This window comes from Onychomys torridus, chromosome 2, assembly GCF_903995425.1.
Source record: "Onychomys torridus chromosome 2, mOncTor1.1, whole genome shotgun sequence".
Taxonomy (NCBI): Eukaryota; Metazoa; Chordata; class Mammalia; order Rodentia; family Cricetidae; genus Onychomys; species Onychomys torridus.
This window is the reverse complement of record NC_050444.1, coordinates 130,359,998-130,381,305: the sequence shown is the minus strand read 5'-3', so window position 1 is coordinate 130,381,305 and position 21,308 is coordinate 130,359,998. Positions and strand designations below refer to the sequence as shown.

Below are 21,308 nucleotides of genomic sequence, written 5' to 3'. Positions count from 1 at the left end.
CACAGAGTACTGACTCAGAAGGTGCTTTATTGAGGAGTGAGGCACAGCTAGAATGCACAGTCCTGGGGACCGGTGTTGCTGGCAGTGAAAATCACTCTGGGCCTTTCAGGATTGGAAAGCCTCCTCACCACTGAGGACCCCAGCCTCAGCTCTGACCTTTGTCCGTTTGTCTCCTGACCCTAGGGTAGGTATGCGCCATCGAGATTTTCCCAGGGACCATCCTGGAGTCAGAGCCTTTGTTCCCCAATGAAACCTAAAGGGCAGAAGGAAGGGCTAGATGCCTGTCACAATGCACAATGAACTATAGCTAGTTCAACCTTCACCCCTCTTTCCACCCCGAGGGCCTGACTAGATCCTCTCAGTTGGACGAGGCTTCCTCCATAGTGCTCAAACACCATGGGGAGGGACAGGGTTCCAGATCAACGTGGAGAGGAGAAGGGAGAATGAAGTAGAGCTTAGAGACCCCCCCACCTAAGAGGTCAAAGGTCTGCTGCCTTCTTAGGGGTTTGAGAGCCAATGCCATCACTACACTTTTTCCTTTGGGAAGTTCTAGAGACGGGACAGATGAGGCTCAGTCCTTGGCATTACCCCTGCCCACTTCTCCTGGCCCACTAGGAGGCAGCCAGGTCCCTAGGGAAGTTGAGCTGGGTCCCTTCTGTGTGCGGCAAGTAGCCGGCCGAGGTTGCTGGCGCAGGAGGATCCAGGGCAAAGAGACCGGGCCCGGGGCTGGAGTGGCCAGAGGAAGCGGCCGAGGCGGCAGGACTGAGCTGCACTGCGGTTGTGTCTTGGGCTGTGCGCTCGCTGCTCTCCATTTCCAGTGCCACGGTCCCTGCGCGCCCGCCACCCTGGCCCTCGGTGGCTGAGGAACGAGCGCGGGACACCGGCCTCCGGCGGCTGCACACGCAGCAGGCAGCGAAGAATCCCAGCGCCAGCGCGAGCAGCGCTGGCCCCACCACCAGTGGCGCGTTGTGCCCAGGCAGGGAGGCTGCAAAAGCTCCCACCAGGGTCACGTTCAGGCCGGCCAGCAGCACGCACAAGCCACAGGCGCAGCACAGCGCGGGAGACAGCAGGCTCCGTAGTCGGCCTTGGACACGGCCCGGGGGCGCTGCGGTCAGGGGCGCTGCGCTTTTCTTCTTGGCTTGCCGCATCTGCACGCTCACGCCCTGCACGCCTCAAGCTCTGTCTGTCTGCCTGCCCAGAATAGCACACATGTCAGGGCAAGCTCGGTGGTCCTGCGGGCACACAGCAAGAGGGCGAGTCAGAAGTGGGGGGGTTATCAATTTCCAAGCTGGGCTCAGGTCTGTGGCTGTCTGCACTGTCTGCAAGTTGCTCAGGTCATCTTGAACAGCCCTGGGAAACAACTCATCCAATGTGAAGAATCTGCAGATCGTTTTCCCACCCAGTCAGTCCCTGGAGTTGGCTACTGCAAATCTTACCCTCACCTCTCCTCCAGGAAGCCTTCAGGCTCTAATTTAGAGGCTGTAAAGTGCTTGGCAGGTTTTGCTGGTCAAATGATCCTTCTTTCCTCCCCCTATTCCATAGTCCTAATCAGAGGGCAGCTTTGGGGTTTTACACAGTCCTCCACCCCACCCCCTCACCTCCAAGTGGTGGAGACCTGGGGATAATCTGGTCTAGTTTCTTCTTGCTTGGGTGAAGAAAATGAAGTATGGAGCTGTCTAGCAACCTCTGAGACCGGCTGCTGCTTCACATTATCCTCTGGTTGGCGTAACAATGGTATTAACTTTCTTAAATACTAGATGAGGTTCTGTGTGATGTTCAGCTGTCCACTGAAGGGGTGGTTTTCCCATGATCTGGACTCCTGAGCCCTTTCTAGACAGTGCATTCTAGTAAATCCCAGGTCCACCTCCATTCCACCACCCAGGATTCTGCAGTTGGATTTAGCTTCAAAAGCCTCATCTGTGGGGCAGTCAGTGGCTAAGAAGGTGCTTGCTGCTCAAGCCTGGCAACCTGAGTCTGATCCCTGGGACATAAGTAAAACGGCCCTGAAACAAGCAAAACGCCAGATGTGGTGGGCCAGCCTCTGGAATCCCACACCCTCATTACAAGATGGGAGGTGGAGCAGGAGAATCGGCTGGATGCTCACTGCTCAGCTAACCTGGAGTACACAACACAGTAGCAGAAACAGGAGAGTCTACATCTTAAAGCAAGGGGGAGAACCAACTGAAAAGTTGTCCTCTGACTTCCATACACACGAATGCATGCATGCATGCACCCACAATTACACACGTCCACACAAAATAAATGAAGAATAAAAATCCAATCTATGGATGTTATAATCCTTTTCTTGGGATTTCTAGATGTGTCTGGTTCTGGGAATTGGATTGGTAGAATTCTGGAAACCTATGCAGAAGCAAGAGCAATACACTCACTGTCTCAGAACGTGTGACTTCTCAAAACAAGAGTGGGACATGCCATTAATCCCAGAACTTGAGAGGTGTATCTTTGTGAGTTCCAGGCCAGCTGGGCCTACATAGTGAGACTGTCTCAAGTCAACAAAACCAAAACCAAAAACTCCAAACCAAACTCTAGCATTTATGACTTCTATCTGGGAATTCCGACTTATAATATGAGGTCACAGGCACCAAGGCCTGGGAAAGCATGGTTTGTGAACTGTGTGGAAATTGTGGAGCAATGTCAGAAAAAGGTCCTCAGCAGAGAAAGGAGTAATCAGGTAGCTCCACAGATGGGGATGCAGGGTGAGGAATGGGGGGAGGGGCTGGAAAAGGTAGCCTAACACTGTGCTCACCTGTGTGGGGCTAATAGAACAGACCTCATAGGGTATCATGAGGTTCTATTAGGGCTAATAGATACCTCCTAAGATATGTCAGTTGAATGCTTTAAGCTAAAAGATAAGCAATGAACACGGTGAAGAAGGCAGATACGAAATCTCAGCTCTGAGAGGTGGACCATGTCAATTTTGGAAACAGAGCTGTTTCCTTGCCCAAACTCCTGACAAAGATTATTGAGGGCATCTAAGCTGCTTCAAGGAAGCTTCCAACCCTGTGGCCCCAATGAGCTTCCAGACAGGCACTAAAATCATGTAGCTGTTGAATTTATGAGGGCATTCACACCCATATCATCACTGAACTGCTACAGTGTTCATTTGACACTTAATAACCACATTTTACAGCCGAGGAAATGGAGGCCCAGACAGGAAAGTGGATGGGAGCTTTGTGGACTAAAAGAAAAAACACCTGATAGCAGAGGTCGAGAACAGACAGCGTGGTGCCCACTGTATACAGCCTTCGGTACATTTCAGAGTTTTAGCCTCAGGAGGTCCAATTCTTCCTCTTTCCTATCCCTGCTTGTTCCTCTCCCCACAATGATCAGTATCTGACATTCTCTGGCAAAGGCAAGGTCTTTTTTCTTGCAGTGAAGGTTCAGTTGGAGGCTGAGTGATGGTGCCTCAGGCAGAACGGATGGATTTTGGTCCCTCATTCACCTCAGCTTTGAAAGATGACATTGGACAAGGGAGCCTTGGATGGCCGAAAGGCCTTGGATCTCATTTCTTTGCCTGTATAGGATCTGAGGACCCCAGATGCCCTGGTTCTATTTTGTTGTGAGGACTCTGGTTAGCAATGCCGTGGGGGTGTTCACCTGTTCACAAATCAGATCTTACTGATTTGTTTCATTTTGTTTTTCTTTTGGTAGTGGTGGAGATTGAATTTAGGCTTAGGTGAGCCCTATGACTGAGCCGTTTATTCCCTTCCCCCTTTCCCCAGGCTCACTGAGTTACCCAGGCTGGCCTTGAACTTTCAATCCTCCTTAGTAGCTTGGACCACAGGCCTGTCCTACAGGTCCAGCTAAACTTCTCTTCTGAGCACATGTTAAAGCAGCCTGTCCCCGGCAAAGGGCTGTGATGAGTCATTCTTAAGCCAAACTACTGAATTTGGAAGCTAGACCCTCTCGACTTTGTTCTGTTGCTGTAAACCGTGAAAGCCCAGCACTTGAGCACAGGAAAGACCATTGCTTGGACTAAATGAGCCTTGCTTTAGTGACTCCATGGAGATCACTTAGACCGTGCCCTGTGCTGGGGAGTAAACCTAGGGCTTCACGCATGGAAGTCAAGCTCTCTGCTACTGAGCCACATCTTAGCCTTTTGTTTTTTTTGAAACCGGGTCTTGCTAAATCGCTAAGCTGCCCAGGATGGCCTTGAACTTGTGGTCCTTCTGCCCCAAGGAGGTGAAATTACAGGCATGTACACTCCACAACCAAGTCTTCTATAGATGGGAGAAACTGAGTCTTTAAATGAGAGAGGTCAGAGAGCTGTGCCAAGCCAGAACACAGCTTTTTTTTTTTTTTTCCAGCACAGACAGGGCTGACCACTGATGTCTGCTGCCCATGATCCTGGCTAAGCTGTTCCCCCTCCCTGCCTGTCCTGCCTCTGTCCAGGAAGGCCTTGTGATCTCTATTTGGGAGTCTGGTATAGAAGCAGTTTGGGACAGAGGCAGGGGCAGGAACTTGGGAGTGGGCCTCAGAGGTGACCATAAGTTTGGATTTTAGCTGATAGGCAACTTGGAATAACTAGGACCTCTCCCCAGTACCTTAGCTGTCTGAACATAAAGGGAGGGATATAATGGGGATGGTTTTCTCTGAACTGAGGTCTTTTGTCAACCTGATGTCCCTTGCTTAACTATCTGAGGTTTGTGAAGGTAGAAATAGGGGCCTATTTAGAAGTCTCTATCAAAATATCGGAAGGTATCATAAAAGGATCAGTAATACGACTATACTTGTTCATTTCTCCAAATTCTTTGCTTTGGTTTGAGTTAAACTATTTCCCAAAGAAGTCACTGATGCACCCAGGTTCTGACACACACACACTATCCACCCCCCATGTGTGTTTAGGTCAGAGGAAACCTCAAATTCTTTAGAAGCTATACATACATACATACATACATACATACATACATACATACACACACACACACACACACACACACACACACACACTCACATACACACTTTTATTTTTAAGACTGTAGCTGTTGATTATAATTACCCAGGTAACCATCAACAAGCTTGGGGTGGTCATCAGTAGGTAGAGCTAAGAGCTCCTTGCGGGGTGGGGGTGGGGTGTTTCTGCCTGAAGCCTCTGTGTCAGCCTGTCCCAGACCATGATTCTAAGACTTCTGTGTTGAATAAAAGCAATTGCCTGGCCAGCAGCAACTGCTAGTCCTCCCGGCCCTGGCTCCTGCTCCAAGAGCCTCTGGGTAAGAGCCCAGGGACTTTGGTAAAGACATTAGCCACTGACCCTAGCCTTGTCCTCCACGTGTATTCCAGACTTTTTGCTCAGTCAAAGCCTTTTGTTGTTCCTTAACTGGGAACTCTTCCTTCTCTTCTTAGTCCCTAAAGTTTGGGCAAGGCCTCTCCTCTGGGACCCCAGATTAATGGTTACTCTCTCCTCAACTCTACCCCATCCTCGGAGAGCCTCCTACATCACTGTTACTCATTGCCTGCTGGGGCTTATTCATTACACTGCAAGTTCTCCGCTCTTGCCAAACCGATTCTGCCTCTCCAGGGCCCAGAGAGAACCATCATCCCTCTCCAGTTAATGGCCAGAACCTTTCCCACCCTTTGACATATGCAATCACACATACACACACACACACACACACACACACACACACACACACACACACACACCCCAACCTAGAAATGATGTTTGAGGAGGAATTTTGGAAAGCCTGGCTTCCTAGTCTGTGTGTGACTTCTGGGCTTTCTCATCTGATCTCCCAGTGTGTGACACCCACCACCCCCTAACTCACTACATGCACACTCAGGAGCCAAACATACCCACAATGCTGCTGCATACCCAGAACTGCAGACATAGGCTGACACGTTCCTATCTGGTGGAGATGAACTTCTGCCTAGCAGCTGTATCTCTAGATACATCCTGTGTCATCATGGTGGTGGAGGGTGAGTGAGGTGCCTGAGACCAGTGGCCTCAGGAGAGGTGATGGGGTAGGAAGCTCTACTTCATGTGTTCCTGCGATGCCCTCCTGTTTACAGTGGGTCTTCATGCCTCTAGCCAGCAAGCAGTCCCAGGGCTCCTCCACTGTCACACGCCTCCTACCTATGAGGCAGGAGTCCCATTTGGAAGGTCTCCACGGGCTTTGCAGGCTCTCATTCTAGCATATGGATGGCCCAAGGGACACAGGATTCTGCATCAGTCACAGCCCTGTGTCCATTAGACCAACCTTTGTCCTCATCCAGACACCAGAGCCTCTGCTGCCCGGGGCCTTTTGTTTGTCCTCGGTTCTTCCTGATGCTCTCATTCCTAGTCCTGAGCCAGCAGACATGTGTAGGCAGACAGTCTAGGCTCTGCCTTCCCAACAGTGACTGGGCTACCCGGACCAACAGGAGGGATGGTCGGTGGGGACTCTCCACTGATGGAGTGGAGCTGCCCTTCCTTCACCTCCAAAGGCATTGTGACTAGCTCCAGCCAGCCCACCCCCCTCTACTATCTTGTGGAGGGCCTGCAGCCCTCCTGGCCCTTGCTCCATTAGTTCCTTGACTTCTTATCCCCATTGCCCAGTTCCTTCACCCCATTTCAGCTACTCTGCACCCCCGTTGTGCCCTCCAGGACTTTATCATTCCTGGCATCACCCTGAATCAGCCCACCTTGGAGGAGCCTGACATCCTGCTCTCCACTATACCCCCACTTCCACCACTATACAAACTCTTTGACAGCACTTACTGGGTGCCCAACGATGTTCCAAGCTGTTATGGTTCCAGTATGGCTTGTCCCTCCCAAACTCATGCAGAAATCAGATTCTTAGTGGTGGGGGTTGGGATGTAGGGCCCATCGCTTTAAAAAGTGACTGGGAGTTGGGCAAGGTGGAACATTCCTTTAATCCCAGCCTGGTATATACAATGAGACCCTGTCTCAATGAGAAAAAAAAAGTGATTAGGGACTATAGGCCAGCACCAGTTTCCAGAACAGTGTAAAGTTACTGTAAGATACAGTCTTAGGCATTCTATGTAGCAATGGAAAGTGAACAGTGACATAAGCACTTTATATATATTAATTCACTTAATTCCATGACAATCCTAAGAAGTAAACATATTATCATCCCTTCTTGACAAATAAGGAAATACAGATTCAGGTTAAATTAATTATTTAAGGACATAAACCTGGTGGCAATACATGGTAGAGCCAGGTCTAAAGTCTAGGTTCTGTCTCCTAAGTCTGTACCTAAGCCAGTGCAGTTCCAGACTGCACACTGCCCTTGCTGTAACTGTAAGTCTGTACCTAAGCCAATGCAGTTCCGGACTGCACACTGCCCTCGCTGTAACTGTTCTTTGATCCCCAGAGCCCTACCTCTTTGTCATGATCCCTAAGCCTCTGACTCTTTGTGTCCACCTGTGACCCACACTTTACTTCAGTCACTCCTGTGATTTTGTCTCATCTCTTTGTCCTGCCAGTGCTGACCAGCAAAGCTCAACCCTGTCTCAGTCCGGCTTCCTACCTTCTCAAGTCTTCCCCCAACTCTGAAGCCTGAGAGATGAGAAGAAGGGCCACTGGGTCACACCAGCTCGCTGTATACCTGCCACTGCATCTTCACAACTCTCCTCTCTGGCCTGAGTTCACCTACCCACTCAGGGGACCTTACCTCCCCCTGGAACTGTCGCCTGTCCCATCTTCAATCCAACCCAATCATGGTCTTGAGGTAGCAATCTCTCCCCTTTTTGAATGCATGGTCTATACTCCACAACTCACTTCCTTCCCAAGTCACCCACTCCAGTCTGATTTCCGTCCCATCATGTTCCTGCCTGTCTCTTCACAATGTCATCAGTGACCCCTTGTCACTGAGCTTAATGAACATTGTTCAACTCTCGGTCTCTGCTTTTGAGGCCTTCTGAACCCTACTTCCTGGAAATATTGCCTTTGTGTGTAGGTTTCTCCAATGTTGCCTTTTCCCACAAAGGCCACAGCCTCAGGAGGAACATTCAGGCTTGGCCCTGGGCCCCCCTCCACCCTCAGGCTCCCACACACACATTTGCAACCCATCTTGGGGCTGTTAGAGCCTCCTGCCAAGAATCTTTCCAGTCCATCCTTCCTTCTCTTGGCCCACTACTTGATCTTGCCCATTCCCCATTCCTCCTCACTGTGAAAACCCTCCTCCACCCCCAATCGATGCTCTCCTAGCCCAGATTCCTCCAGGGTAGCCCTCTTGATTCTGCTTTGATGGGGGCTGAGCTCACCAGGTTTAGAGAACTGGTCTCCAAGTCAGCTTTGTCCTCAGCTAGCTTCCCGAGTTCTACCTTCCTGTGCAGACAGTGTGCCACTCAGTTCAGGCTCCCCTAGTCCTGGGGTCTCCTGTGTCCATGACTGGAGTCCCTGCCTCCTCTCAGTGCTCAGTGGATATAAGTGAAACAAATGGGAAGGGAGCATTGGTCGCAGAAGCCACGGAAGTCTCTCTTCTGGGCTTCACTTGTCTCAGATTTGGAGGTGCTATCTGCCAGCTTCTCTCAGCTTTCTTCTCACTTTGGGCATTGGAGAAAGTGAAGGGGGCCGAGGGTACATTCATCTGCTAAGAGCAGCAGGGACCAGGATAGGGCAGGGGAGCCAAGGCAGCCAGTCTGCGGCAGGTCTCTTGGTCTCTAACCTTTTCTCTTTTTCATTTTTGTTTTCTCAAGATCAGAGATCCCCAGTCCCTTGTCTGGTACCTTTAGCAGTCCCTCCAGAGTCCCCGCCCACTCACCAGCAACCCCCAAATTTCTGCAGCTGCACTTGCCTGAGAGGGTGCGTGGACACTCCCCTGCTGTGACCAGGGTGACGAAGGGAGTTCCGGTTGTTCGCCGGGTTGGTCAGGCTCAGGGCGCGGATTGGTGCCCCGCCTTGCAGAGCTGGATCAGCCGACGACGCAGGCAGGGGGTCCAGGAGGGTGGGTACGCCAGGACGAGATCAGTTCCTCTCTGCTGGGTCGCAGCAGCACCGGGCGGTGGGCTGGAGGCAGCGACGCGGGCTGGGACAGCAGAGCCCTGGTGTGGCTCACAGCAGCTTCTTGCTGGCCGGAGCCCCTTCCCAGCGTGGGCGGCCAGCCTTGCCCGGCTCCCACCGGCTGCCTCCAGCCTACAAGCCTGGCGCGTCCTTCTCGCCTTCGCTCCTTTGGGTTCGTGGTTTGCGAGCACCCCAGCAACTAATTCCCCGCCGCCCACACTGTCTAGGTTGCAGTTTTTCTCACCCTGCGTGGAAACGGTGCAGCTCCTTTCAGGACGCCCCTGCCTGCAGTCTTTAACACATGTGCAGCCCCGGAGGGCTTGGTGCTGGGGAGGGGGGCAGGGAGAGTCTTCCCAGAGGTGGGGTTTCTTTTCAGTACCCCTTCTCTAATTAGCGTCCTGCACGCTAGAAAAGGGTGTGGCTGCATGCCCCTATAGGCACGGGATGAAGGTCCAGGAGGATGCGCTGCGCAGAGGCAGCTTGAGGGTGGACTTCGTTGCAGAGAGGCCTGGATAGACATGGGAGTGTGGTTGGAGGACATCTCTGCCCACTGCCGCTTCATTCATCTATGAATTCATTCACAAATCCACCCAATCTGTCCACATACAGGCTTCCTTCCTTCTGAGCCTGGACCCATGAGGATCTGTTAGCGTCATCCTCTATTTGCAGATGAGTCAGGCCCGAGGTTCCCAGCTTCTTGCTCTGGCCTCTGGAGGCCTGAGCCAAGATGGGGGTCTCATTTCCACTCCCTTACCTGGAGCAGTTTCCCTCCAGATAGGCCCGGTAAGGATACAACTTCAAGGGACTGCCTAGATCATGCATCAGCCAGCTTTGCTTCACTGCTGTGTTCTCAGCACCTGACCCAACACTGAACTGCCTCAGCCATGGCCCAGGGCCTAGGTGTTGGGGCTTCTGGAAAGAACCAGTTTCCTTTGGGAGTAGATTTCTGGAAGAGCTGGGTCTCTGTCCACTCCCAAACCCACGCTGACCCAGTACTGCCTAGGAACTCCCTACCATATTACTGCTGCTGCTTGGCCCCACTTCTCTTCTCCAAGCACGGCCAGGAGACAAGGTGTGTCTCACGGGGCCACTGGGGATTGTGGGTACTATTGGAGAGCATTCACCTGCGCTGGACAATGACGGTTTCAGAAAGCCCACAGCAGGGAAAAGCAGCAAATGGAGGGGCCAGGTCCTCAGAGCTCCCACTCCCCTCAAGGCTCTGCCAGCTTCTCTAACGGATGTAGTTCTTGCTTTTTTTCATGTGATTATTTTTTGAATTTATTCCACAGTGGTCACAGGTGCTTCTCTGTGCCTGGCTCCTCAGGCATCAGGCTTATCATATTCTATTTTAGGGAGATCCTGCCTGGGAGGAGCCACCTTCTCCTCAGCCTAGCATTTATATCTCTCATTCCCATTCTCCACCTTTGGGCATCTCTTTGGAGCACAGAGGTAGGACTTCATGAGGGTGGATGGGAGGAAGGGGTTTCTCACCCATCAAGGGAGCTTGAGTGGTGATGATGCTGAGGAAAAGGAGGAGAGGAATGGCAAGGGGCAGGCAAAGGGGTTGTGGAGAGAGAGCTCACCTCTCTTTAGCTGGAGGAACCAGTCTCTAGAGCCGACCAGCATTTGTGCAATTCACCCCTTGTGGATGTTAGTCCACTGCTGGCAGGGAGCTGGGCTCTATGGCTATGCAAAGGAGAGGAGGCCTGGTTGCAGAGCGTGGCTCCCTGACTTTTTCTGGGGCACCCAGTGTGTCCTTTATCCTGGGATGTTTCTCAGCTGCCCAAGATGGGCTCTCCCATGTGGCTTGTTTTCCAACATCCACTGTGAGTCTCCTGTGTGGCTGATGCCTTGCTCTCATGCTCAATGTGGAGACACAGACCAATGCCATTCAAGTGATCAGCTATTGGGACAATGCCAGCGAAGGCTTCTGAGAGGTGACATTTGCATGAGTCCTGCAAGAAGAAGACTGTTCCCAGCTTGTCTTCTCCTCAAAACAGCAGGTGTCTACTCCTCAAAGCAGGACAAGGAGCAGGTGTCTGTGGAGATCAAACAATATTGCTGCCCCTGGAGGCGCAGGTGTGGAGGGTGGAGTAGTCTTCTGCCTGTGCATGTGCACCTGGGCCTCTCTGTCTCGCACCTTACTGTGGATGTGCCATACTGTAGCTCTCCAGGAAAGCCTAGTGGGTAGAGTTGTTTTGTTTTTTTTTTTTTCCTTCACTTTAAGCCCCTAGCATTTGCTGAGGCTCTACTGCCTGGTGCTAGGGACTAGGGAAAGAAAGCATCATTCATCATATTCATCAAGGTAGGCTTGAGAATTGTTTTTGTGAAGTCTAGGGATATAGCTGAGTGATAGAGTGTTTGCCTAGCATGTACAAGACCCTGGGTTCAGGACTTAGAATAGAAGATTAGAATTGCTGACTTTAGCTAGGCCTGACTGAGCCTAGACTATGAGAGCCTGTCAACAAACAAACAAACAAACAAACAAACACAATTGTTTTTGTGGAAAGGAATTCAAGCCTTCCTGGAGGTTCCAAGAGAGGAGATGCAGTCTTCTAGAATAGGACAAGGGGACGTGTAACTATGGGATTCTGAGCTGGCCTTTTAGAGGCAGCAAGGAGTCCTCTCCTTGCAAAGAGAAGTGGGGAGAATAGGGGATGCTGGGGGCCTGTCTGGAGCCGGGTGCTTCAAAGCCCCAAGTGGAGAAGTATAATAGCAATGGTGTCAGCATTGGGCTTAGCTGGAAAGCTACCTCGCCAGTGGCCACCTGTGCTCCTGACATAGCCAGGCCAGTCTCAGCTAGGAGCCCCATCAGTGGTTCCTGTGGTCAGCATGTCTATGGCCAGGATAAAACCATCTCTGACTGTAGTCAGGACCCTGGACCAAATTCCAACAAGAGATCAACAATGGGAGAAAGTTGAGCTGTTGTCCAGAGCGATGAGCCCTGGGGAGGGACTGAAGCCAGTGGGGTCCTGTGGGTCTTGCAACGATGCCAGCAGTGAGGGGATCTGCTATGAGGAGCCCCATTGGAAGAGAAGGTAGGTCGAGTTTCCCCTCAGATCAATTCTGGATCTTCTAGCTTGAAGGAGGGCTCTGAGAGAGGAGTATCAGGAGAGGGGAGGGTGGGACAGGAGGTAGCTCCTTAGCTCTCCTCAGTTCCCCGGCCTCCAGGCTTCAGCTTCTCCAGGGTTCTGGTCACAGTGGACAGGCTGCTACGGGCTCCTGGAAGAGACAGCAGGATGGAGATGTCTGAGTACAGATACCCCCACCCCCCGCCCCGCAACTGAGTTGTTAGGTCATAGAGCCCAAAGAGAGTGAGGGGTCAGAATGCTCCAGGACCTGGGGCAGAGCTGGGACAGATGGGGAGGTGGGGAGTCCTAGGGACCAAGTGTAAGGGGGGCAGGACTCTGGAGCTGATGCATAGCTTCAGTGCTGGTCCCACTGCTTCCTAGCTGTGATCTTGGGTGTGTCATGTAACCTCTCTGTGCCTCAGTTGCCCCATAAAAGACAAACAAATAGCGAAGTTTACTGTCGCACCTCCCTGCATGTGGTTGTGAGAATCAACCTGTTAATACATGTAAAGTGGTTGTTGGGGCAGCATCTGGAATGGGTCCTTCTGCTGAGTAAGCACTGGGGCAGGACGCATCAAAGTATGGGGCTGGTTGCCTTTGGGACATTCCTCCCTGGAGTTTCCCAGTGTGAAGAACAGGGTCAGGAAGGGAGAAGATGCCCAGTTTCAGGTATCATTGCCAAGAACCAGATTCCAGTACCAGGAGCAGTGTAGACAGTAACCAGGGCATGAGGCCCAAGGGGTAGAAGAAGGGAAAATAGGGGGCCCTGTGTCTTAGTGTCCATGCTGGGCAGGACAGGGAAACCCTGAAGAAATCTGAGAAGGGCTTAAACAATGACCCAACATCACTGCTTCCCTGGGCTGAAGACCCTTCCCTGCCTATGACCCGCAAGGCTCCTCCTGGGACCTACAGGCTGCCCAGTCGGAGAGCAGACGTGAAGGCTGACTCCAGAACTTCAGGTGCTTACCTTCCTTATTGCTGCTGTTGCTAGACCTTCCCTCCCCGTGATCTGGTCCTGAGTTAGGATGGATTCGCAGGTTTCCTGCAGGATGAGAGTACCCCCAACTCTCATTTACTGGGTCATTCCCAAATCAAGCCCAGTTTGAGCAAGGGAGTTCTTCCTGCTCTCTAGCCTCCAACAGTGCCTGTCTCTGCTCTGCTGTCTTCCATATATTCTGGGTGGTTTGGGGAGGGGCAGAAGAAATGAGTCCTTGAAGGAGGCGGTAGTGGTTTTCATTGATTGATTGATTGATTGATTGATTGATTGAGACAGGGTTTCTCTGTGTAGCCCTGGCTGTCCTGGAACTTAATGTAGACCAGACTGACCTTGAACTCAGGGATCTGCCTACCTCTGCCTCCTGAGGATTGGGATTAAAGGCGTGTACCACCATTGACCAGCCAGGGGTGATAGGTTTTTAAGGAGGGAACTAGGGATATGTGAAGCTACACAGGACTGAGGGTGTTGGGAGTCTGGAGGTAGGTTGTGGAAGTAAATGGGAACTATTAAGAGGTCATGGGACCCAAGGGGAGGCAGAGGGTCTTTATGGGGCTTGGAGATGAGAATATCATCTGGAGATCTTGGAGACTTTGGGGAGTGAAAAGACTCTTAAGGGAGACATATTCCTGAGGTTTAGCTATGTCTGCTCAGGCAGCTGGCTGGATTCTGTTACTCTGTAACCATGGTGACACTGGTATGTGTGCGCGTGCGTGCATGCACACACACACACACACACACACACACACAGCCAGGAGCAGTCTCACATGTGGGCATGTTCAGTGACACTCACAGGTTTGCACACAAAAGGTACTGCGCTGTACTTGTCAGATGGTCTGTTGGGGAGGAAAACGCTCACCTAGTGCTGGTAGGATGTGGTCCAGGTTGAACCGAGCCTTTAGAAAGGGGTAGGCGAACATGAGGAGCCCTGAGGAGGGACACAGAGAGTGCTGTGGTTAGTGTGAGGTGCAGGAGGCTAGGGGTGAGTGGTTTATGAAGTGATGTAGGAGGGCAGAGGTACAAAGGATCAAGACTGTGGGTATATAAATGGGAGTTGCGTGTGCGTGCGTGCGTGTGTGTGTGTGTGTGTGTGTGTGTGTGTGTGTGTGTGTGTGTGTATAGCTCCCCAGCACTCAGACTCAATCCTGACTAGGGATTCAGCACCTAACCTGCGAAGGGTCTGCAGACTATGTGGGCCACAGCTTTGCAGGCTCTTGGCTCTACTCTGCTTAGGTGAAGAGCAGGTTGGTTACTTTCCTTCTGGGCCAGCTGACACCAATGTCACTGCCCCCACTTCCTTCCTCTCCAGCTCTCTTCTCTCCAGGGACCTCTAGGGTGACCCTCTAGGCTCCATTGCTGCTCCTTTTCACTCAGAACTGATATTTAGGAAGCCACAGACCGGGGTCCTGCCCCGCTGTCCTCCCAGACGAAGTGTTTCTGGCACTCTGTGTTTGAAGCTATGCCTAGAGGGCTAAGCCTGGAGCTCCAGGTTCTCCTGGGACAGTGGGATGGGGTGAGAGATGGCATTCTACATCAGTGGGCCTCGTCAGGACAGACAGACAGAAAGAACTGCTGTTGACACAATGGAGGAGAGGAGAGTCTTTTGTCTGAGCTGTCCTGTTTTGTAGACCTGACTCCAACCAGGCTGATGAATCCTGCCACAATCACAAGATCCCACCAGGTAGCCGGGCAGATGTGGAATACCCAGTCTGTCCTCCCTAGTCACACCCAAAGGAGCTCCAGGCCAGCTCTCCTTCCTGCACGCTGAGGCTGCAGTATAGTACTTACAACTCTCTTCCCCCAACCAATTCTCACTGACCAGTCCTGTCTTTCCCCCCCCCCCATCTCTCATTTACCTCAGCAGACCCCTGCTTCCCAGTGAAATCTCCCCTCCAACCCCCAACCCCCACCCTGCCACTTCAGCCCAGTGCCAGCTCACCAAGCCCAGCGGCACCAAGAAAGATACCACCCACAGCAGCAGCAGCCTTGGACACGGAGACACCAATGATGATGCTGCCGGCCACCAGGCCGAGGGCCACACAGGCCAGCTGCAGGCAGTGGAAATCTCTGGTGCTGATGGGGATGTCCATGCAGGTCTACCCAGGGCTCTGCTTCCAGGCCTCCTGGGAGTCTTGGTCTTCTTGGATGAATGCCTCCTTGTTGGAGTGCCACATCCAGGGTGGAAACTTCTGGACTGTAAGTCTCTGGGCTGCTAACTCTGGGGTTTATCTGCAACCTTATCCCACAACTCTCCTAGGGGCCTCCAGCCCTAGCTTGACCTCAGCACCCCAGCTCACTCCACCTCCTGTGAAGGGCTCTGATGCTGGAGGTCACTCTTGGGGTTCGTGCCTGGCCACATTTCTACCTTGGCCAGGGTTCTAGGTAAGTGGGTCTGTTCCATGGGATCCACCTCTATCAGCTACCACCTGGGACCTATTCAAGTACTCTCACTCAAGACTTTTGTCCCAGCTCTGTGGACCCTGCTCAGTTAGTTGCCTTGGAGCCTGGGCCTATTAAAGTTTAAAGAAATGCAAGGCGGGGTTGTGGGGGGCAGGCCTAGGGAACATAGGCTTCTCAGAGGTGCAGGCTGCAAGGTGATGAGTTATTCATGAGCCTGTAATGTGAGCTTCTGTCTGGGTCCCCAAGGCCCAATGGGCTGGCAGCCCAGGTTCCACTGTTGGTTCCTGAGCAGGAAGACTGGGCTTGTGGCTTCATATGGTGCTCAAGGGATAGGGATGTGGGGAGACTCCACATTTGAGCGCTGCAGGCTGACTCTGCTGGCCTCTGCCCCTTGGCCTAGCGGTGCACCTGGAGCCCTGTTTGGAGACACAGAAGGAGGGTAGTCCTCCAAGTTCACTCTTCCCTGTCCCTCCCATGCTTCTTTTAACTACCTTGTCAGCTGCTGGCCCTAGAGAAGTCTTAGTCCAAGACTTCCCTTAGGTAGGCATTGGTACCACCCCATTTTAGCTGCCCATAGGATGAAAGGCTAAGCCCTGGGGATTCCCAGCTGGGAAAGCAGAGGTACTAAGTAGTGAATTAGGACAGGCTGGATGGAGGAACTGGGCGAGAAGTGTCATGAAGCTGAGACATGGTGGGGACCTTTTAGTGCGAGTCCTCTACCCAGCCTAGCTGACCTGGTCAGTCTGTTTGGAGAATCCACCAAAGATCCTGAGCAGTGGTAACCCAATAAAGCCTTGTTCTGATTCCTGTCCCCTTCCCAGCTCTAATTCTCGTCATTAACTGCATTTCTGGACATATGTGGATCAGGGCATTCCCAGTCTTAGAGCATGGGCCTGTTCCCTACTCTGACCTGGGTACACTCCCCAAGGCTACATTACCCTGCACAGAATCTCCAGGCCCCCTTATCATTCATTGCCTGTCTCTTAGCACCATGCCTGAGGTCTCCATGAGCCTCAAAATCCCCTGCCTCCACTGCTTCTTCCTCCTCAAGCCCTCTCTCTCTTCTGTCACCCTGCTGAGTGTATGCCTGGCTCTGTCTAGTAAACCAACCTCTCCTTGTCCCTCAAGACTTACATGGACAGTCCTTCCTGAGCATGCCTGGGCTGTCCTGCCACCCCACCCGAAGGGCTGGCTCCCTCCTCTTCTCTATTCTGCCTCTTCTGGAAGCTGTGAACTTTGCAAAATGCCATGGTCACAGAGACCCTGGATATAGGACAGAGCTCTGGGCTTGGCCCTGCACCATTATCTTGAGTCATAAGGGGGAGGGCACCAAGTAAGCTCCAACTGTAGTTGGAATCTTAAAAGTTCTTATTAATAAAATCAAACCCGAGGCCAGTTATTGGGGTGAATGCTGGAAGATCAGAGACACAGAGCAAGCCACAGCTATCTCACCTTGCTAGTTCCTCAGGTGATCCTGTTTCCTCAGGCTGGAAGCTTCTGAGTCCTCATCCCAATGGCTCTCAGCTGAACTGTGCTGCTCCAAAGCCTGAACGCTAAACCAGCCAAATGCTGAACCAGGCAAATGCTTAACTAACTCTGGTGCCTGGTTTTTCACGCCTTATATATCTTTCTTTTTCTGCCCCCACTCCCTGGGACTAAAGACTCGCTTTCTGGGATTAAAGGTGTGTGTCACCATGCCTGGCTGTTTCTAATGTGGCCTTGAACTCATAGAGATCCACCTGGCTCTGCCTCCCAAGTGCTGGGATTAAAGGCGTGCACCACCACCGCCCAACTTCTGCTATGGCTTACTCTTCCCATTTTCTAGCCACCATTTGTGGCTCTGTATCTAGTGGCAGTCTGTTCTCTGACCCCAGATATGTTTATTTCGGGGAACACACAATATTTTGGGGAACACAATACCACCATACCAACAGTCTCCTCTGTTTTAAAAATTTTATTTAATGTGCATTGGTGTTTTTGCCATGGGTGTCGGGTTCCCTGAAACTGGCATTACAAACAGTTGTGAGCTGCCACGTGGGTGCTGGAAATTGAACCCAGGTTCTCTAGAATAGCAGTCAGTGCTCTTAACCTCTGAGCCATCTCTCCAGCCCCTAACCCTTGTTGTATAGTGTGGTGAAGAGGGGCTAAGGTTCCAGCGTCATCTGGGGGGAGCCTCAGCTGTAGCACCACAAGCATAGATGGCCCTCAGACCCCATAAAGATGGTGGCCCTGCCTGAAGTCAAGCCTTCCCACTGCTCTCTCCGTGATCCCAGGAGAAGGCCTGATTTTTCCTCTTATTTGGCATCAATTTATATCCCATGTCCTTTTCACTTGTAAAGCATCTCTGATGGCTAGCTTTAGAAGGAGATGTCAAAATAAATGGCCATGAACACATGTTCCCTCAGGAATCTCAACAGCATTCACAATGCCTTGCCTCCCACTCACCCTTAAGTGCTGGCTGCACTAGGGAGTTAGTAGGACCAGTATTGGCTTCTCTCAAAGTCCAAGGCTGAGGATGGCTCTCCCTCACTGTCAGCAACACAAACCTCCTGGGGTTGGGCTGGGTTTCACCACTTGCTCTGTCTTGCATCAGGCACCTGTGAATTCCAGATTCAAGAACACCCTGATCTTTAAAACCAAATTCAAATTTAGATGTTTTGTTTGGCAATGTAGCTGCACCGAGGAGATGGCTCCATCAGTAAAGGGCTTGCTGTGCAAGCACGAGGACTTGAGTGTGATTCCCAGGACAAGCATTAAAAGCTGGGCTGGTGACATCACTTACCATTCTATTGCTGTGGAGGGTACAGGGAGTTAGATCCTTGAAGTTCACTGGCTAGCCAGTCTAGCTGAATCAGCCTCAGGTCCCCAGGAGAACCTTTGTTTCAAAAACAAAATAAAACACAAAACAAAACCCCAGGATGGATGGCCCCTGAGTAGTAACACCTGAAGTCAATCTCTAGGCTCTCCATGCATGCAAACACATGCGCACATGCATGCATATGTGCATGCATATCCACATATACACACTCAACTGCACACACACACACACACACACACACACACACACACACACACACACCCATACACATACAAATGTGGAGAGGCTCTCTTCTTCTTTCTTCAGAGTATTCTAGACAGTCCCTGAGGAAAACACATGCTGGTCCCTGAGTGATCTGCTTGGAGTTATAGATGAGTTCAAGGGAGCTGTCTGTGGGAGACAGTGAGTTGCAGCAGCCCAAGCTCCATGAGTCCTAGCCTTTCCTAGTACCAGAGTCCTTCTCATGGGAGCATGGGTTATCCTGGAGCCACAGGACTCAGAGCACAACTAAGCCATGGCACATACTAGGTCCCACCATAGCGTCTCTCTAGTCTCCCAGCCAGGCAATGGCTGAGAGGGTGTATGCCTACGGAGGTGCCTGCCTACGGTGGGTGTCTGCTGCGGAGGTGTCTGTCTACACCCTTTCTTTCTCAGAAGTGCCATGTCCAAGTGTGGGTTGAGTGTGTGGAGGGAGGGTGGTTGAACAAGCCCCAGCTTGGTTTGGTTCTATTTATTTTTCTATGAAGGGTGAGAACCCTGGAACAGAGTGTGATTAATTTACTGGTCCCCCGAGGGACAGGCAGCTTTCTTGGATGGTTCAGAAGCTGAAGTCAGGGAAGCAGCTTCCAAGGCAACTGCTACCATGGAAACAAGAACATCAGCTTTGTGGGGACCTTGCTCCTAGGGTCCCTTCAGACCTGAAACCGCTGCAGTAGTTGGCATGAGACCAATGCAAGCTGTCTGCGGAGCTGGGTCTGGTAAGGGGCAGTGGACCCAGAGGGAGACGAGCCCCAGAGGTCAAGCAGATGGACACGTGGAAACCCAAAGACTTGATTATCCCATGGCCAGAGCTGCCAGGGTCCAACTGAGCTAGTGCTGGGGCTAGACCAATGTCCTCTTGCTGGATTTGAGAAATGAGTCCTGATGTCTGAGACATTCTAGGTGGATGGGACCAGCTCTCTCCTCCCAAGATGGAAGGTCTGCCAGAGGGAGTTGATAGTACAGAGATATGAATGTCTACATTCTCTGCCAGCTCCTTGAAGCTGCCTCCCGGAAGACTATAGCCCAGTGTGATTCCTAGAGCTGGAAAGCTGGCTTTTACCATCCCAAGCTTCAATGCCTGGACAAGGCTCCACCATCCAGAGCTCCCTCAGAGCATCCATCATACCTGTCTCTGTCCAGCAGAGCCAGGACATCCAAGGCACCCCAGTGAATGAATGGTGATACAGACAGGACTAGAACCCAGGACCTCCAGCTTCTAATAGTAGACTCTTCCCTGGCACCATGGCTGCGCCCCCACCCCTGGGGATGGACCTCAGCACAGAGTGGTGGGCAGAGCAGCCTCTCAAAATAAGGATCTCAGTGGCCAGAGGCCTGACTCATTTCAAAGTCAGATCAATCTGCATACCACACAGGGGCTCTCAGAGGGTTCCCTGGGCAAGGAGGAGGGCTTCTTTCCAACCTTGGTGTTATAGCTTTATTCATTCCACCTAGGAGATATGTGAACCAATATAACCAAAGAGTGTGGACTACCTACTGGATGCGTCTGGAATGCATGACCCTTCACCTTCATTACTTCATAACTTTTACAGCTTGGTGAGCTAAACACCACTGTCCCCATGCAGAGCTGAGAAACAGACTTACAAGTAATTTGTGCAGGAAACAAAGCCATGAGTGGCTGAGCTGGGACTTGGACCAAAGTAGCAAGGCTCTAAGTCCTAAGCCTCTGTGGAAAGAATTCAAATCCCACCATTCATTCCTAGCTATAAAGCTCTGGGCCATCTGCTTTTGCTTTGCCTATTTTTCATGTCCAGTGGGATAACATAATAGTATGTATCCATAGGAGAGCTGTGCAAATGAAATGTCTGTAAACTCCTTGGAATGGACCTACCACTTAATCAGTGTACAACTGCTAGCAAAACCAAAGCTGGCATAGTATCATTTCAACAGCTGTCCAAGGGAGAGAACCTCGCTATGTGGGCCAGTGTGAGGAGGTTGACGGGAAGGCACAGCCTGAGCAAAGGCCAGAGGGATGAGAGCCTGGGGTCTTGGGCTGCAGGAAGACTGGAGATGCTGATAGAATGTGTTTGATCTGGGAAGTGCCCAAAGACACCTTCCTATTGGGGCCAATCTTGAGGGCTGACCAGGCCAGTGCTTAAGTCCACAGACAGAATTCATTTCTGAGTTCTGGATGTCCAGGGACTGGGAGCCTTTGGGCCATTCTGCAAATCTGCTTTTCCAGTTGGCCTCACTTTAGGTGGATGGAAAGAGAAGACCATCACCCATGCCACCACAGTGTGCAGACATTCATACTATGGGATAGGTGGACCTGAGCCCTGATCTCATCCAGATTCCTTCTTGACACCTTGGGAAGTTACAAAGGCCCATCTCACCTACCTCTCTAGTCTGGCTGTGGGTGAGAGTCACCATTTTTCTTTGTTATCAACTCTAGTAGGACAAGTGTAATCCTGGGCATACAGCGGGTCCTCAATAAAGGCAGTGTAATGATTTAGACCGGGGAAATACTGTCTTTCATGGGTGGGAAGGGCCATCTGTTGCATCCTTTTGAAGCCTGCTTGTGTGATGGCTATTGGCCCAACCACAACCTCTTCTTGACACACAGCCCTTAAAAGCAGTCGTTTATTGGAGAAGTGGCGTTCGATGGATTTCATTTCCTCATCTACAAACAGAAAAACAAAGGTCTCCATCTCACCTTGTGGATCAAATGTGCTATTACATTTGGGAATCCTTCCCAGAACCTCACTAAGCTCAGCCCCATCCCGGAGGCCTGCCTCCTCTTCAAGGCTGCAGTTGAAGAAGGATCACCAAGGCCGCCACAGC

At 51.6% G+C, this 21,308-nt stretch overlaps 2 protein-coding genes across 2 annotated transcripts; both read right to left on the bottom strand.

Annotated features, from left to right (window-relative positions):
• Positions 1 to 10: 10 nt before the first annotated feature.
• On the bottom strand, positions 11 to 6,887 carry Tmem275 (transmembrane protein 275). Its single transcript, XM_036179263.1, has 2 exons — positions 6,719 to 6,887; positions 11 to 1,232 (listed from the first exon to the last, which is right to left on the bottom strand). Exon 2 carries the CDS (start codon positions 1,146 to 1,148, stop codon positions 612 to 614), a length of 537 nt encoding a protein of 178 aa, XP_036035156.1. The 5' UTR covers positions 1,149 to 1,232; positions 6,719 to 6,887; the 3' UTR covers positions 11 to 611.
• A 5,220-nt stretch (positions 6,888 to 12,107) lies between these two features.
• Positions 12,108 to 15,120, bottom strand: Kncn (kinocilin). Its single transcript, XM_036178600.1, has 4 exons — positions 14,970 to 15,120; positions 13,890 to 13,958; positions 13,004 to 13,078; positions 12,108 to 12,187 (listed from the first exon to the last, which is right to left on the bottom strand). The coding sequence occupies exons 1-4, from the start codon at positions 15,118 to 15,120 to the stop codon at positions 12,108 to 12,110; spliced, it is 375 nt and encodes a 124-aa protein (XP_036034493.1).
• Between the last annotated feature and the right edge of the window lie 6,188 nt (positions 15,121 to 21,308).

Excerpts from the sequence above, each read along its gene's own strand:
- Kncn (XM_036178600.1), bottom strand. The coding sequence starts at position 15,120 with ATGGACATCCCCATCAGCACCAGAGATTTCCACTGCCTGCAGCTGGCC. Across the intron at positions 13,959-14,969 it reads TCTTGGTGCCGCTGGGCTTG|GGCTCCTCATGTTCGCCTAC; the intron begins GTGAGCTGGCAC and ends GTCCCTCCTCAG. Across the intron at positions 13,079-13,889 it reads CCACATCCTACCAGCACTAG|GAAACCTGCGAATCCATCCT; the intron begins GTGAGCGTTTTC and ends CTCATCCTGCAG.
- Tmem275 (XM_036179263.1), bottom strand. The coding sequence starts at position 1,148 with ATGCGGCAAGCCAAGAAGAAAAGCGCAGCGCCCCTGACCGCAGCGCCC.